The sequence below is a fragment of the Natrix helvetica genome (genome assembly GCF_964273705.1).
Source record: "Natrix helvetica genome assembly, chromosome: 1".
NCBI lineage: Eukaryota > Metazoa > Chordata > Lepidosauria > Squamata > Natricidae > Natrix > Natrix helvetica.
Genome location: NC_138548.1, coordinates 315,872,416 through 315,889,065, shown reverse-complemented (window position 1 = coordinate 315,889,065; position 16,650 = coordinate 315,872,416). Strand labels below are relative to the sequence as shown.

The window sequence follows — 16,650 nt, the reverse complement described above, 5'->3', positions numbered from 1 at the left end:
TATTTGTAGCTCAGAGCTGAACTGTGGAATTCTTGGTGCTCTCTTAGTACTTGATTGGCTAGATGATTAGGGGACTGGAGGATAAAACATATGAAGAACGGTTGCAGGAACTGGGTATGTTTAGCTTAAGAGAAAGAAGGACTAGGGGAGACATGATAGCTGTGTTCCAATATCTCAGGGGTTGCCACAAAGAAGAGGGAGTCAAACTATTCTCCAAGGCACCTGAGGATAGAACAAGAAGCAATGGCTGGAAACTAATCAAGGAGAGAAGCAACTTAGAACTGAGGAGAAACTTCCTGACAGTTAGAACAATTAATCAGTGGAACAACTTGCCTCCTGAAGTTGTGAATGCCCCAATACTGGAAGTATTTAAGAAGTTGTTGGATAGCCATTTGTCTGAAACGGTATAGGGTTTCCTGCCTAGGCAGGGGTTTGGACTAGAAGACCTCCAAAGTCCCTTCCAACTCTACTATTGTATTGTATTGTATTGTATTGTATTGTATTGTATTGTATTGTATTGTTTGCTTGTAGATATTTCATTACCCAATGAGGTAATATCTCCAGCGGCAATAAGTGTGCAGTTTGTTCATTCACAAGTCAGAAACAAACCCAGTCACCATTTAATATAAATATAAATATAGATGGGGTGTTGTTGTTGTTGGTACCTTCCAATCAGGATAGCCTAGACAGGTCCCTGCAGTTTCCTTGGCAAGATTTCAGAAGTTATTTGCCATTGCCTTCTTTCAAGGACTAAGAGAGAATGACTGGCCCAAGGTCACCTAGCTGGGATTTCACTTAAAAGAAAAATAAGGAACTCATATTTTCCTGGGTTTCAGCCTGATGTCTTAACTACCACACCAATCTTGTTTGTTTGTTTATTAAATTTATATGCTGCCCAGAGTCACTTTGAATAGTGAGATGGGCAGCATATAAATTTAATAAATCAATAAAATCTGGCGCTCTGTTTTCTATTATATAGTAATCCTACCATCAGCCTTCCCTGATTATATCATTTTGTTTTAAGAAGACAAAAGAAAAGGCTGGGATAAGTAGATAAGCCCATATACCAACAGTCATCTCCCCCCCTCTCCTCCTCCTCAGTGATTTTTTCAAGGCCTTGTTTACGGGACCTTAGATTGTTATTGTCCTTCCAAGACAAAGATCTGAAGGAAAGGGAGTTTTATCTCCATGGGGATCCTTTTTATGTGGAATCTTCATTTTTCAAGATTCTGCACTGGTGTATAGTTGCAAAGTACAACTATACCTTGAATGCTTCCAGGTCCTTTCAAAACAAGTAGCTTAGGAGGAAGGGGTTATAGTCCCCCCCTTACAAGAACAAGAACCAAACAGAAGAATGGAAGGAACAATTTGTAATACTTTTCATGGGAGTAGTTTGACTTGTATGATGTCCTTGAGAGCCAGCACAATCCTAAACTCCAATAGAAGAGAATATTTATATCTCTGGATTGAACTCTGGAGTCCTTGGTGCTCTCTAAGCTTGGTTGTTGCTTTCTTCTAGACATTTCACTACCTAACTAGGTAATTTATAATGTTACCTAGCAGGATAATGAAACATCTGCAAGAAAGCAACCAAACTCAGAAATCACCAAGAACTCCACAATTTTGTGCTCCCATGGAGCAAAGTTCAAAGGAGATTGCACCCAGAACTACCCCAGTTTGAACAGAAATGTGCAGGAGGACTTATGTGACTAACTACACCAAGCTAGTTAGTTCACCATTTATTTTATGCATTGCTTTCACATTTTCTCAATAAGGAGATAGATGGACGTGCAGGAAGGCCCTATGCAGACTAGCCAGTTCTGCTGATTGTTGGTTTTTTTGTTTTAGAATTAGGATTCCCGGATTCCCAGGCAGAGTGGAGCCTTCTGTGTTTTTCTTCTCAAAATAGCAACTATGCTTCCTAAAATATATATGATGAGCATGACTTTGTATCTAGTGTGCCTTGGTGTACTTTAGGGCATACATCTTGAGATGCACTGTGGAACCGAGACAATACAATCTATGGACGCCTTCTGTCTGTACTTTGGCTCCTGTTCTGATAGGAGTGTGATACCTCAAAAGAGTTTCACAGCAGAACAAACAATACTTCTTTGTCATTCTGGTTACTTAAGAATAGCTATTGGGTGAATGATTTTATTTCATTGCAATAAAGCCAGCTTGTTCTGCCTGCTTGATATGGTGAAAAAGAGACTGTTTTTAAAGATGTGCGATTGTAGCAAAATTGCACCTCAAAGTGTTGTTCCTTGCTTGTTATCAATGCTGCCTTTTTCTCCCCTTTTTAATGAGTTACAAAAACTCATTTGTAGTTTGCCATGTTTGCCCTGGAATATCCTTTTTTTACAGATGCCTGACCCACATTTTCTCATTATTTATTTATTTTATTGGCATCTTGGTCTTTCTCCAGTAGCTGAGATGAACCTTTCCTCCCTCTCTTAAACCTAACCTACTGAAGTAAGTTAGATCACAGTGATAGCAATTGGCCCAAAACGGTCCAGTACATTTTTCTACTGAATGCTTAAATATCTCAACAGGGAAATCCAATACATTTGGAAAACATTTGGCTGGATGACATTTCTAATGAATGCTACATAAGAATATAAGTAATGCCCTGCTGGATTAGATCCCTGGCCAGTAGTCTATTTCCACAGTGGCCAACCAAATATACAAGGAAGTCTACATGACAACTAACCAATGATCTCCAGAGGCAGTCAGATTTCCATCAAGGCTTTGACAGCTAAGAGTTATGCTATCAAAAAGTACCTGTGATGATTTGGAAAATGGCTAATACCAGAGTAGGAGATGGGACCAGAATTAGGCTCAAAATTGCCATTAGTCCTAATGACAGTTCCCTTCCAAAAAGTAATTGAGAAGAGGGCAAGGAGACTTTCTTCTTTTTCAGGAAAAGTATACAAAGAACCAATCAATCAAACAAACCTACCAACCAACCAAGTTTCTTTAAAGCTCCTGGAAGAAATCCAAACCTCTGCTAATGTAAACCTTTGTAATAGAAAATCCTCATTCCAAAGCCCATTGATAAAAGAAAAAAAATACAGTGAGAGGGGAGCAAAATTATTGTTCATAGCACCTGGGAAATAGAATCCTTATCGTCTCCTTGCCCCATCTGCCCTTCTCCTCCTCCTGGCATCCCAAGTCACTATTTTTTACCTGGATTGTCTTTTGTCTAGGGTTCATTGAAGTCAATGGGCCAGTAAAAATAGGATTGGACAGGAAATCTAAAAACCTGAAATTGTGTTGAGATTATATATTGCCTAAATAGTTTTAATGTGTTGAATGAAAAGTTCTGATTGATTTTACAGTTTCAAATATTGAGTTGTACTACAAACAGGGCTACTTGCACATTTCTATATAATTCTAATTTCTACTGTGCCATCATAAAAAAGGCTGTTAACCAGTCCATATTTTCACCCCATCCATCAGTTTAGCTCTCTTTCCCTGGTAGTAGGAAAAAGTTTACTTTTTAATTCCCGTTATCAATAAAAACAATAGGGGAGAAACCATTTCTGTGTGAAAATATTAGATTAGGAGCTCATTGTCTATTCCCACCTGATAATGCATTTTTAATCAGCCTCACCACTTTTCTCATCAAGAATTCTCATCAAGTGGTCTCCCGTCATTGTGTCTGGTCTAGCTATTAAAAATCTGTAGAACAACAATCCTTTTAAGACAAGAAGCTAATCTACTACTTCTTTCCTTTCTCTAGTTCTGGCTGGTGATGCACTATTTATCTGAGATGACTGAAGAACAGACATTAGTTATGTACAGTGGACATCCCTTAGGACTCTTCCCAAGCCATTGCAATGCACCTCGATTAGTTATCACTAATGGCATGGTAAATAAAGGCAACAATATCTCCTCTTTGCTATTTCTTTATCATTGTGACACCTCTAGTTTTGACCTTTCAGTAGGTCCACTGTAATTATTTATACTAAGCATGAAGTCACATCTCTTATGGAGAGATTGGGCCTTTCATTAGTAGCTTGTATGAAAGTTAAAGGTACTCATCTCCATTTCTTAGCTGAGGGAGTAAATATTGTCTGAAGAAGCTTCCGTAGACATGTGGCCAGCATGACTATATCCCGAAGTGCATGGAATGCTGTTACTGTTAGATACTTGTTCTAACTACAGTGGTTTCCACCAAGGTCCTCTGTTCCGGTGGGAACAGAGGTTTAATCCTATTGGTTGAAGGGTCTGATAGCTCCCTATAAAAGGGCTGCTGTCAGACTCAACCTTTGCTGGATTGTTCTCACTTGTTGTACTTAATAAAGAGCTGTTGTTACTGTTAAGCCTGTGTGTGCCTATCCATTACCCAATCTAACACTGGCGACAAAGTTGGGATTGGAAGGCAACTAGGTGAACCGAAAAGAGCATAGCAATCCAGCAAGTAAATCCAGCCCGGAGCTCAGCATGGTTTCGAGCAGCCATTTTTGAGTGGCAAACTCAAAACGCCCTCTGAACACAGAATGGCCATGCACGCCCCACCAACTCCGTATGACCCAGTCACCGAGCACTGGGACTCGTACATGCTACGATTTGACTGCTTGCTCGAGGCAAATGACCTCATGGGCCTTTCTGAAGGCCACAAGAAGAACATGTTCCTCGGATACTGTGGCCGGGAAGTGTTCGAGATGGGGAAAGACCTCTCTGAGCCGACACCACTGCAATCAGTTGCCTGGTCCATGCTCCAGCAAATGTTGAGGACCCATTATGCACCCAAGCTATCCAAGCATGTTCGCCGGCATGAGGTATCAGGAACCAGAAAGAGGGCGAGTCGATTAATGAGTACGTTGCGGCGCTTCACAAGGCCTCAGTGTACTGCGAATTCCGAGACCTGGATGAGCTGATTCTGGACCGCATAATTTGCGACGTGCAGGACATTAACCTGCAGAGGAGGTTACTCATTAAATCTAACCTCACTCTGCAGATCGCATTGGACGAGGCCAGGGTGTCCGAATCAGCCATCAAATCTACTGAGACTCTGCAGCGCCAAAGCGCTCCACAAGACGCCCGAAAGAGTACACGCGTACATCGTGAGCCTGCAGAGCCCGAGAGCTCAGAGGCCGAGGAAGATGACAGCTGCCGCATACGCAGTAGCCACACCCAGCCGGCGCGCAAATTCAAACCACGTCTCCCGCTTTGCGCTAGCTGCAGAGGACACCATGCCAGTTCGGTTTGCTGTTTCCGTGACACAACCTGCCAGCGCTGCGAGCGAAAGGGACACATCGCCAAGGTGTGCCGGAGCGAATTCCCTGTCACTACCTGGCAGCCTAGAAGCACACCAAACCAAGGGGCCTGGCAGAAGCCACCACGGCGCTCAGAGGGCGACAATAGATTCACCTACCACACGTCAATTGGCCAGGTCTGCACCAGGTGGCCAAAAAAGCTGAAGGTCACAGTCCTCATCGAGGACTCTCCATGTGAGATGGAGATCGACAGTGGGTCATCACTGACCATCATGCCATGGTCTACCCTAAAGCAGGCTATCCGTAGCCTAAAGAAGCAGCATCTTCGCACCCCTGACATCTGCCTACGTGATTACCAGGGAAACCAGGTCCCCATCGTGGGCCAAGGCACCTTCCAGGTGAAGTTCAAGCAGTTCAGTGGGAAACTCCCAGTGACAGTGGTCAGCGGCAACCTGCAGAGCCTCCGAGGGCTAGATTGGTTCCAAGCCCTGGGCCTAGAGCTGACCGGTATCAACACCTTGAAAAATGACGGCGCTGAAGCCATCTTTAAGGAGTTCAAGGACGTCTTCGGCACCGGTCTGGGTAAGTATGTGGGGACTCCAATTTCCTTTAGTTTGGACTCCAACATAGCCCCAATAAGGCTAAAACCCAGGAGAGTACCTTTTGCTCTCCGCCCTAAAATTGACAGGAAAATTGACAAGCTCATAGGCCAGGGAATCCTAGAGCCAGTCGATCACGCACGCTGGGAGACCCCTATAGTGACACCTGTCAAATCTGATGGGTCTGTCTGCATCTGCGCGGGCTACAATTGCACAATAAATAAAGCACTACAACAAAGCGCCTATCCAGTACCCATTATACAGCACCTCCTTCATTCATTAGGCCCCGGAAAATGTTTCGCAAAATTAGACATGGTACAGGCATACCAACAATTGCTTATAGATGGCGCTACGTCGGAGGCCCAGATCATTGTGGCGCACAGGGGTGCATTCAAATGTCACCGCCTGCAATTCAGTGTTAGTATCACCCCTGGACTGTGCCAAAGCGTCATGGAATGGCTTTTGCAGGGGATTCCAGGAGTCGTCCCCTATTTCGACAACATCTTGGTATTGGCTGCAAATGAGGCACAACTTTTCAAATGTGTACAAACAGTTTTGGCTTGAATTAGAGACAAAAGCCTCCACCTCAAAAAAGAAAAATGCCAAACTAACGTGACAAGGTTTGAATTCTTAGGGTACCTAATCAATGGTTCTGGGATTCACCTGACCACAAAAAAAAAATAAAGCAATTCAGGACGCCCCCACACCTTGCAATCAAACCGAGCTGCAGGCATTCCTCTGGTTCCTTAATTTCTACAGTGTCTTTCTTAAACAGAAAGCCACCATTGCTGAGCCCTTACACCATCTCCTGGCTAAGAACGTGAAGTGGTCCTGGGGCAAAGCCGAGGCAGCCGCATTTGCCATGGTAAAATGACTCCTGTTGGCGGATTCCTTTCTGGTACAATACAGCCAGACCCTGCCATTGGTGCTGACCTGTGACACTTCCCCGTTTGATGGCATCGCCATCCTCAGCCACCGCATGCCCAAAGGAACCGAAGCCCCTATTGCATTTTACTCCAGGACTTTGTCTGCCGCAGAGCGGAACTACGCCAGCTGGACCGTGAGGCTTTGGCTGCAGTGGCCAGAGTAAAAAGGTTCCATGAGTATCTATATGGCCAGGACTTCGAACTGGTTATGGACCACAAGCTGTTATTGGCTTACTGGCTGGGGACCGACCTACCCCAGTGTTATTATCACCCCGCATGACCAGATGGACCATCTTCCTAGCTGCCTACTCCTACTGTCTCATCCACCGACCAGGCTCCACTTTGGGGCATGCTGATGCTCTAAGCCGCTGCCCACTGCCTGAACTTCTCACTGACGCTACCCCCGAGATGCCAGTCCTCCTTATTGACTGCCTTGAGACTGGTCCTGTCTCGTCCAGTGACGTTGCCTGTCACTCTTCAAAGGACTCCACCATCAAACAAATTTTGAACTGGGTGTGGAGGGGGTGGCCCAAGGGGCCTGTTGGGGCTGATTTCAAAATGCATTTTGCCAAACACGATGAGTTATCGGTTATAAATGGCTGTTTACTGTAGGGGGACCGGGTTGTTGTTCCACCCCAACTGAGCATTGCAGTATTAGAGTATTTACATGTAGGGCATCCTGGAATTGTCAGGATGAAGTCTTTGGCTAGGAGTTACTTGTGGTGGCCTAACATGGACAGGGAGATCGAAGAATGGGTGGCTACCTGCACACTGTGCCAGGAGTACAGACCAGGCGGAGACAATGGTGAGATCTGCAGAAGAGGCCCTCTCTAAGATGGGCCTGGGAGATTGGCAAACACAGGTCGACCACTATTTGCTAATTCAGCACATCACACCCAGTACCACTACTGGGAGAAGCCCCTCCAAGCTTCTCATGGGTCGCCGGCTAAGGTCCCACTTAGACTGGCTACACCCCAATTATTCTGCCTCATCGCCCCCAGATTCTACAAGCAAGATTCGGACATTTAGCATAGGGGATTCGGTATATGCCCACAACTACACCGGGGGAACTCTGTGGATTCCTGCCACAGTGATAGGCATCACCGGCCTTCGCTCTTGCCTCCTAGAGCTCGAGGATGGTAGGAATTGGAGAAGGCATATTGACCAACTCCATAGCCGCCTCTCCAACTCCACTCTTAGACAACCAGAGATAACTCCTGCATGAGTTAGCCAAAGCCCTACCCAAATGGAGCAAACACTCACTCCTTCCATGGCCAGGTCAAGCCCAAGGGTAACAGGAAACTTATCTGGTTAAGTTGCAAGCCTTCAGTGAGTTCTGAGCAAACCGGCTCTAGAAGCTCCAGCCGCGGCCTGTGAACGGTCCAGGAGCTTCCACCAAGGGGAGCTGCGGAGCAAACAGGTCCGTCCAACCTGTCCAAGGAAACCCCTCCTACTGAACTGCGCAGGTCAGGCAGAGCTACCCAAAAGCCCACCTACCTGCGTGAGTACGTAACAAGTAGGATTGTTCCATCCAAGAGGGGAGGGGTGTTAGATACTTGTTCTAACTACAGTGGTTTCCACCAAGGTCTTCTGTTCCAGTGGGAACAGAGGTTTAATCCTATTGGTCGAAGGGTCTGACAGCTCCCTATAAAAGGGCTGCTGTCAGACTCAACCTTCGCTGGATTGTTCTCACTTGTTGTACTTAATAAAGAGCTGTTGTTACCGTTAAGCCTGTGTGTGCCTACGCATTACCCAATCTAACAGTTACCTTCCCAGCAAACTGATACCTATTTATCTACTTGCATTTGCATTCAAGAGCAAGCTGGGGCAAGTACAGGAGTTCACCCTGTCATGTGGTATTTGGATCTCGAACTGCAACCTTCCAGTCAATAAGTGTAATTACTGCTCTGCCATCACTAAGGCACAACTATGTCTCCTTATTTTCAAGGTGAAGCCACCATCCAAGGTGGAGATTGAAGGTTCATGGTTTTCAAGGATAGCATATGCAGAGCAAGTAGATTCGGTTACCAAAAGAAACCCGCATCCCTGTGCTGATGTACACAGGATTTATCAAATGAGAATTCTATCATTTTCTAATGGAAAGTTCCTATTCAGCTGTCAGTCAGTGTTCTGACCCCCCCTTCCTCCTTTGCCCACACGGAACACACTCCGGAACAGTACAAGGGAACAAGGTTTATTGCAGTAAACCACCAAGACAAAACTCACAAAAACAAAACACGAAAGCAGCTATCCAGCTTGCTAGAATTCCAGACTAGAACTTCTGGCATAAGTCCTCTGTTGACTGCTGCAAAGGGCGTATGCACAGTCAACCCTTTTATAACCTGGAGAGGAGCCTCCTGATCAGCAGCTGAGAGCTCTTATCGCCGATAATTATGCCCACGCTCCTTGCGTCTATGGGCGCAGTGAGATAACGAGCGTCCAGGAACTCCCTGTTCAGTTCTGACTCACGGTCTCGTGACTCCTCCCCGCTGCTCCAAGGCATGGCATCGGGAGCCCCCCTCCTCTGGCTCTCACCGCTGCTCCATGCCTCAGGCGCCTCCTGGTGGCCGACCAGACTCTCCGATCCCTGCTCAGCATCGGAACCCTGTCCAGGGTCCCCCACCTCCTCTTGAGCCGACTCATAGGGACCCTCACTCTCGGAGTCTGGTGGCAGCGGCAGCGGCGCCTGCTGGGCCACAACAGTCAGCTATAGTGACCTTAAAGATATAATGTGACAAGGCTACAACGTCTGTGGTTTTAAGGCTCTATGTGCTCTTCCCAGAATGTTCTCACAAAATGCTACCAAACTATATAAATGACAAGATTATTATACATAGGATATGTGGTTGCTAACTATATTTAATTGACAGAATCCAATCTACTACATACAATAACGTAACTTTACTTTTGTTCTGGTCTCTCCCTTCTTTGTCCTGATTTTTCCCACATTTTAGAGGTTGGCCAACAGCATGCCAGTCAGTATAACTATTGGCTGAAAAAAGATTCTCCCCTCACTACAAAGTATAAGACCATTTAATTTCCTTTTCTTTCCTTTACTTTCATTTTCCAGCTCACATTTGGCATTCTATAGCTCTCTCTTCTTGTTCCATGGAGAGCCAGATCATCCAACCATCTCAATTTGCAATTAGTAAGGATTATTTGTTTCCATTGGTCATTGCGAAAATTTATTGAGATTGAGCATGCTTTGAAGTTGTGGGTGGTCCAACACCGGAGGGTTTTTTTTTTTTTTAAAAAAAAGAGATTGGACAATTATTTGTCTGAAATGTTCAAGGTTTCCTGCTTGAATGGGGGTTGGGCTAGAAGACCTCCAAGGTCCCTTCCAACTGTGTTATTCTGAAAAAAATATTCCTGCTTTAAGAACTTTATTAAATGAAATTAATCCAATATCTCCCATAAGAATGAGCATATCAGCCATCACGCACTATAAGAATGGGCTATAATGGAATATGTTTAAACAAAATCTGGTTCAGAGACTATTTCTTTAATTCTTCATTCCTACTAATTTTGCTTTTTTCTTTACTTAGGTAATCCCTAATTATTCCTCTAGAGAGGAATATGAATCTATGTTTGCAAAAGGAGTTACAATGTAAGTACGGTATCCATTCCCAAATTTCTTTTGTCTAATCTGTTAAATCTATAAAATCATAGAGAGTTGGAAAAACACAATACTGATATGCAAATCAGAGCATTTTCAGTAGAAATCTGTCTAGGCTCCATTTGAATAGCTCTAGTGAAGGTGAACTGATCAGTCTCTCTGACTGATTGGATATATTTATCTTATCATTAAACTTTATCTTTTAATATCCAGTTGGCATCTGCTTTCCTATACTTACATTCATTGCTCTGTTTCTTGCACTATGGAAGAGTACATTATAAAATTTGACTTTCATCTCTGATGACATTTTTTTTAGGTGTTTGAAGAGTTCTGTGAAATTTTCCCCGTCTTCCTTTTTCTCCTCCAAACATTTCCATTTCTTTAAACCTTTCCTCATAGGACTTAGTTTTCTAGTCCATTGATAACAGTGACGTGCAGTCAGGGGAGACAGGGGAGGCAGAGCCTCACTACTCTTATCATGAAAATAAAAAAAAAATACTCCGGGAAGCCGCACAGCTTGGTTTAGCCTCCCTGGACATCACAGCAGCAGCCCCAAGTGCGCTGATCTCGCCATTTTTTGCATTGGGCGACCCCGGGATCCTTGCAAGGGGAATGGGACCACATGTGCAGGGGAAGGGGACCACGGCTCACGCTGATCTGAGGCTGGCGCTTCCGAGCCTCCTGCACACGTGGTCCCATTCCCCTTGCAAGGATTCCGGGCTCGCCCGATGCAAAAAATGCCTAGGTAACATCATCAGTGCTAGAAGGGAGTGGGGGAGGGGAAGGAGGAGAAAGGAGAAGTTTCTCTTCTCAGAAATGTCTTCTCAGTGGAGCTGTGGCAGCCTGCCTGTCCCTTTCTGACATTTCTGAGAAGAGAAACTTCTCCAGTCAGGCTGCGCCCATGCGATCGGAGCAACCATGCGGTTTGATGACGTCACCAGCTTCACCAACCATAAATCTCACCGCACATCACTGATTGATAATTCTCACTGCTCTATACCAGTTTCTGTGAATCCATCTTAAAATTGATTACAGTACTGCAGAATTGCTGTGACTCATGCAGATTTCAGTTCAAGTAATAATTAATATGATTTTACGCATCTAATAACGCAGCCTCAAATTTAATTTCCTTTTCAACAGACATATTGCAGTGCTGATTCATACTCAGTTTGTGATCAACCTTTTAACATCTTCAAGCCAAGTATTCTCCATCCTGTAACTTTGATTCTCACTCAAATTTCATTATATTCATCTTTTTTCTCTAACTTGTAAAGATAGGTTTGAATTTTCTTTTGCCCTTTTAATTATTCCACCCAATTTAGCATTATTTACATTTTCTCTAACTCTTTAACTCAAGCCATTAATATAAATATTGAAGATTAGTGGGCACAAGGCTTAATTTGTCATACAGTATATCATTTGATATCACACTCCAGTTTCATGAAAAAGTATAGATGATCAACTGGACAATCTATATCAGGGCTGTCAAACTCACGGCCCACGGACCGGATGCATCATGCACTGGCCACACCAGTTTAGCAAAGGGGAAAAAAGTCCCAATACATCATGTGATGCCACCGTGACAACATGAGTTTGACACCCCTGCTTTATATCATTAGGTTAATGAACCACAATAGCAATAGCACTTAGACTTATATACTGCTTCATAGTGCTTTTACAGCTCTCTCTAAATGGTTTACAGAGTCAGCATATTGGCCCCAACAATCTGGGTCCTCATTTTACTGACTTCGGAAGGATAGAAGGCTGAGTCAACCTTGAACCTGGTGAGATTCGAATTGCCAAATTGCAAGCAGCCGGCAGTCAGCAGAAGTGGCCTGCAATACTGCATTCTACCCATTGCGCCACCACGGCTCATATATATATATATATATATATATATATATATATATATATATATATATATATATATATATATATATATATATATATATCTGCATATTTGCTTTTACCGTTGCTTTTGTTTGCTCTCATAATATTCATACATGTTTGAGAAAATAGCATCTTTTTTTACAGGTATGGACAGATGACAGCTGGAAGCTATTGCTACATTGGACCACAAGGGATAGTCCATGGAACTGTGGTGAGAACTGGGCCAATGTAGAAGAATACTTCTTGAAACAATTCATAGTTGCCGTTGTTTTTTGTCACAATATATTTACACTATACAGACAGTTTGATGTAATGATTAATGCGCCAGGTTAGGTACCAGGAGACTGTGAGTTCTAGTCCCACCTTGAGCACAAAACCAGCTGGGTAACCTTAGGCCAGTCATATTCTCTCAGCCCTAATAAAGAAGTAATGATGAACCATTTCTGAAGTTTCACCAAAAAACTGCACATTTTTGTCTAGACAGTCACCAGGCATCAACACTGACTCAAAGACACAATATAGAGATGTATGATTATGCATATTTCTTTATTCATTTATTTAGACTGGCTTTACCGCTTTGTTGAACACAGGACTTAAGCCTCCATTTTATAATGTTTGAGAGATTTTATTGTAATAAACATAAAGCAGTAATTTCCCAAACTCTGTGCCATAAAAGAAAAACTATTGTACCTCTAAATAAATTAGATCAAGGAACACAAGCTGGTGTTTTTTAGATATTTTGAGGGTAACACTCTTATGGTTCCTATTGGCATAGCATGCTGGCTCAGGCCAATTAGAGCTATTCATTAAAATATCTTGAATTAAACTGAATCCCTTGAATTAAATCATAAAGATTGATGTAAAACCATTGGCATCCTCATACAGATGAAGAGAGACAAATGACAAAAGATATATAGTACTTTGATATGCATATATACAAGGGCTGGAGTTTGTTTTATAATGTTACAATGCCCTTTTTTTCATTCTGATGAGAACCTTTGGATTCAATGATAATTTCAGATTCAATAAATGCCTCTTCATCTATTCAGAGGATAGCCTTAAATGAATAATGTAGTTAATAATTTCTCCTTTCCTTTTCCATTAAAGATGTTTTCAATTCTCTGTCATGTCTCTAGTACAGATATTATATATTTTTCTATCTTTTTCACACTAGTGATTTTACTGAGTTTCCATAGCATCACCCAGCTCCTATTATAGTGATAAAAATGTTGATCTTATTGCTGTTATTATTCTGGTATGTAGAATAAGCTATCAGTCACTAGCAGTGAAAAAAACCAATGTCTAGAAGATATAGCAAAATTACTCTTTAGGATGTGTATGTCAAAACAGGCTCCCAAATGGACTACAGATAAAAGTCAACTGTGACTCCACTACTAATTCAGAAGGGGAAAAAAATACCTTATCTAGAAACTTGGAAAATACTGTTACGAAACATTGCTTTCTCCAAGTTCAGTTTATTTATTCAAGTTTATCATATCTTTTCTGATTGAAAGAGTTTTAAATAGATAGCCTTTTCTATCAATTGCTAAAGGGAATTATTTTAACTGGAAATGCCAATTTCAAAAAACTGGTGTCAGGGTTCCAAGTAACACCCCCAACAACAACAAAAACCTCCGAGGCTTGAGTTTCCTCAAAATTCCATTTTATTAGAGATGTCATATTGGCACATCTGGGAAAATCCGAACCTGAAAGCTTCCAGTTTTCCCCACCCAAGTGAAACTTCAAGTCCCTGCCCAGCACCCACATGTCCATCACATGGCCCAATCAGGAACCATCCCCAACTGGAGATGCCTCCCAATCACACCCCTCCAGGTGCAGGGCAAGATGTCCTTGACTCTCTGAGAAAGGAATGTTATTAGACATTAGACGTTTATTTATATTAGTATATCTCCCATACACCATGTAATCCCTCTCCCATTTTCCTACAGCAGAAAAATGTGGCAGGCCTGAAGGCCCAATGTAAAAGATGGCTTCCAGGCCTGACAACTGGAATTTCACCTGGCAAAACATCCTAGATTGTAGCCTATCTATGTTAAACACTGATATAGAGAGATGCCTGTATTTAGAAAATTAATTTCTATAGGCACTGGAGTTTTGGTGCACTTATGGAGATTTTTTGCCAGTAAGAGCTTTGAAATCCATTTTCTTTATCTGAGACATTTATATCCTGATTATTCCCCAAGCAGTGCTTGAAAAATCATGAAGCGATTTCCCCAATGAAAATTTTCCAGGTCTATTTGTGTCGCACACAAAAAGATACTTGGCACATCTGAGTGGGCAGGGGATGCCTTCACAGCAGTTTGGAATGCAAATAGAGAGAATGTGAAGTTCAGTGGCTACTTGAAGCATTGTTTGTGGTGTTAGTGGACACTAAATGTAGATGCACAAATATGCATAAAAATCCATATGTTAAAACACCTTTACATATGCATGCATGCTAGCCACACGCGATTCCACATGATTAGTGTTCTGTTTAAAATGGATTGTTGTTTCTGGTTCCCTTCACACGTATAAACATGTATATGAGGCTATAAATGTGCTACAGATCCTATATTTCTCAATTATAGCTAACGGTGCTCAATGCAGGCCGTCGATACTTGGGGGTGGAGAATCTGTCTGGCAAAGTCTTTGTCACATCGGGCCTTGGAGGGATGAGCGGTGCCCAAGCTAAAGCTGCAGTCATTGCTGGATGTGTGGGAATTATTGCTGAGGTAACCTCTGCGTTTAGTTGTACCCTTCTGCTTTCATTCAAGTTGTCCTACTCTTCACTTTCCAGTTATATCCATTCTTTCTTTCTGTGTTTAAAAACTGGCATCATATGTCACCACAGTCCCTTCAGCAGACCCAAGAAGGTTCCATACTCATTTGCACTTCGATTCAGCGGATCCTCAGAGTACAGGTAGTCCTCGACTTACAACCACAATTGAGCCCAAAATTTTTGTCGTGAAGTGAAACATTTGTTCAGTGAATTTTGTATGACTTTTTGGGCCACAATTGTTAAGCGAATCACTGCAGTTAGTAACGTGGTTGTTGAGTGAATCTGGCTTCCCCATTAGCTTTGCTTGTAAGAAGATCGCAGAAGGGATCGCATGACCCCAGGATGCGGCAACCGTCATGAAGAGGAGTCAGTTGCCAAGCATCCAACTCTTTGATCACGTGACTACGGGAATATAGGAATGGTTGTGGAAAAATGGTCATAAGTCACTTTTTTCAGTGCTGTTGTAACTTTGAACGGTCACTCAGTGAACCATTGTAAGCTGAGGACTACCTGTACAGGTAAACTTCCAAGTGGCCTCAATGACTCTCAGAGAGCTAACAGCTGATCTTAAGAATGCTAACGATCAGATGACTGCTAAACATAAATCCAGGGATGAAATGCTATAGGTTCTGATCGGTTTGCTACAACCGGTAGCAAAAAATGCTAAGGTTTGCTGGAACCGGCAGTAAAAAAATGCTTCAAAAAAAAGGGGGGGGAAGTTCCATGACATCCAGTTGCGCCATGCGATCATCGGAACCTTCCCCCCACCCTTTTAAAGCATTTTTTTACTTCCGGTTCCGGCAAATAGGTAGGAAGAAAATGCTTTAAAAAGTGAAAAACAGTTGGCCATGCCGCTGGCCAGCTGGTCCTTGGGTCTCTGCTATGCATGCATGTGTGCACAGCTGCGCATGTGTGCACATATGTCGGCGCATGTGCAAACTCATGTCCACGCATGCGTACCTTTCAGTTTGGGCATGAGTGTGCATGCACAGTTTGGGCACTTGGTGTCTAAAAGTTTCATCATCACTGTTATATAGACTTTTCTAATTGTCGAAATCTTAACGTTTAAGAATGGAGATATTTCACTGCTTGAGAATGGGTAAGTAAAATTAATGATTATAGGCAAAACCCAAAACTTTATGTTTCTCTAATTTATTCCTCAATTTTCTCATTGTTTTCTTAGAAACTGATATACACAGATGTTCTGACCCCCAGAACACAGGCTTGGTTGTTTGCCACTAGATAATTTGCCCAGACAACTCAAGTTCAAGAAAAACAACCCAGATAGTCCCAACGAGCAGACACGGCTAAAATACATAGACTTTCTTCACTGCTAATTCGAACAGTTGTTTCCTGCAAATGTCCCCTCCCAACACCACACCTATAAGCTCTCTTGGGATGGGCCAATCCATAACCACCTGTGCTTAATCATCTTCTGTGAGTCTGCCTAAGGAGTTGCTGCTTCCGTTTCTCAGCCCTTCTCAATCTAGCATCAGGGACAAACTGCCTTTGATCCTCCCCACTGCTCCATGCCTCAGGCGCCTCCTGGTGGCCAACCAGCCCCTCTCTGGTCCCTTCTCTGAATCTGAACCCTGCACAGGGTCCTCCACATCGTCCA

The 16,650-nt window shown here is 43.1% G+C and overlaps 2 protein-coding genes across 2 annotated transcripts in view; one reads left to right on the top strand and one right to left on the bottom strand.

Annotated features, from left to right (window-relative positions):
* LOC309381830 (netrin-4-like) overlaps positions 1–16,650 on the bottom strand; it is a 141,133-nt gene that overhangs the window by 87,861 nt on the left and 36,622 nt on the right. The window lies entirely within an intron of this gene.
* UROC1 (urocanate hydratase 1) overlaps positions 1–16,650 on the top strand; it is a 63,351-nt gene that overhangs the window by 16,247 nt on the left and 30,454 nt on the right. The window contains exons 5-8 of the mRNA XM_081946077.1: positions 3,743–3,871; positions 10,293–10,354; positions 12,398–12,464; positions 14,842–14,985. Coding sequence (XP_081802203.1) covers positions 3,743–3,871; positions 10,293–10,354; positions 12,398–12,464; positions 14,842–14,985 — 402 coding nt within the window. The remainder of the gene's footprint in view (positions 1–3,742; positions 3,872–10,292; positions 10,355–12,397; positions 12,465–14,841; positions 14,986–16,650) is intronic.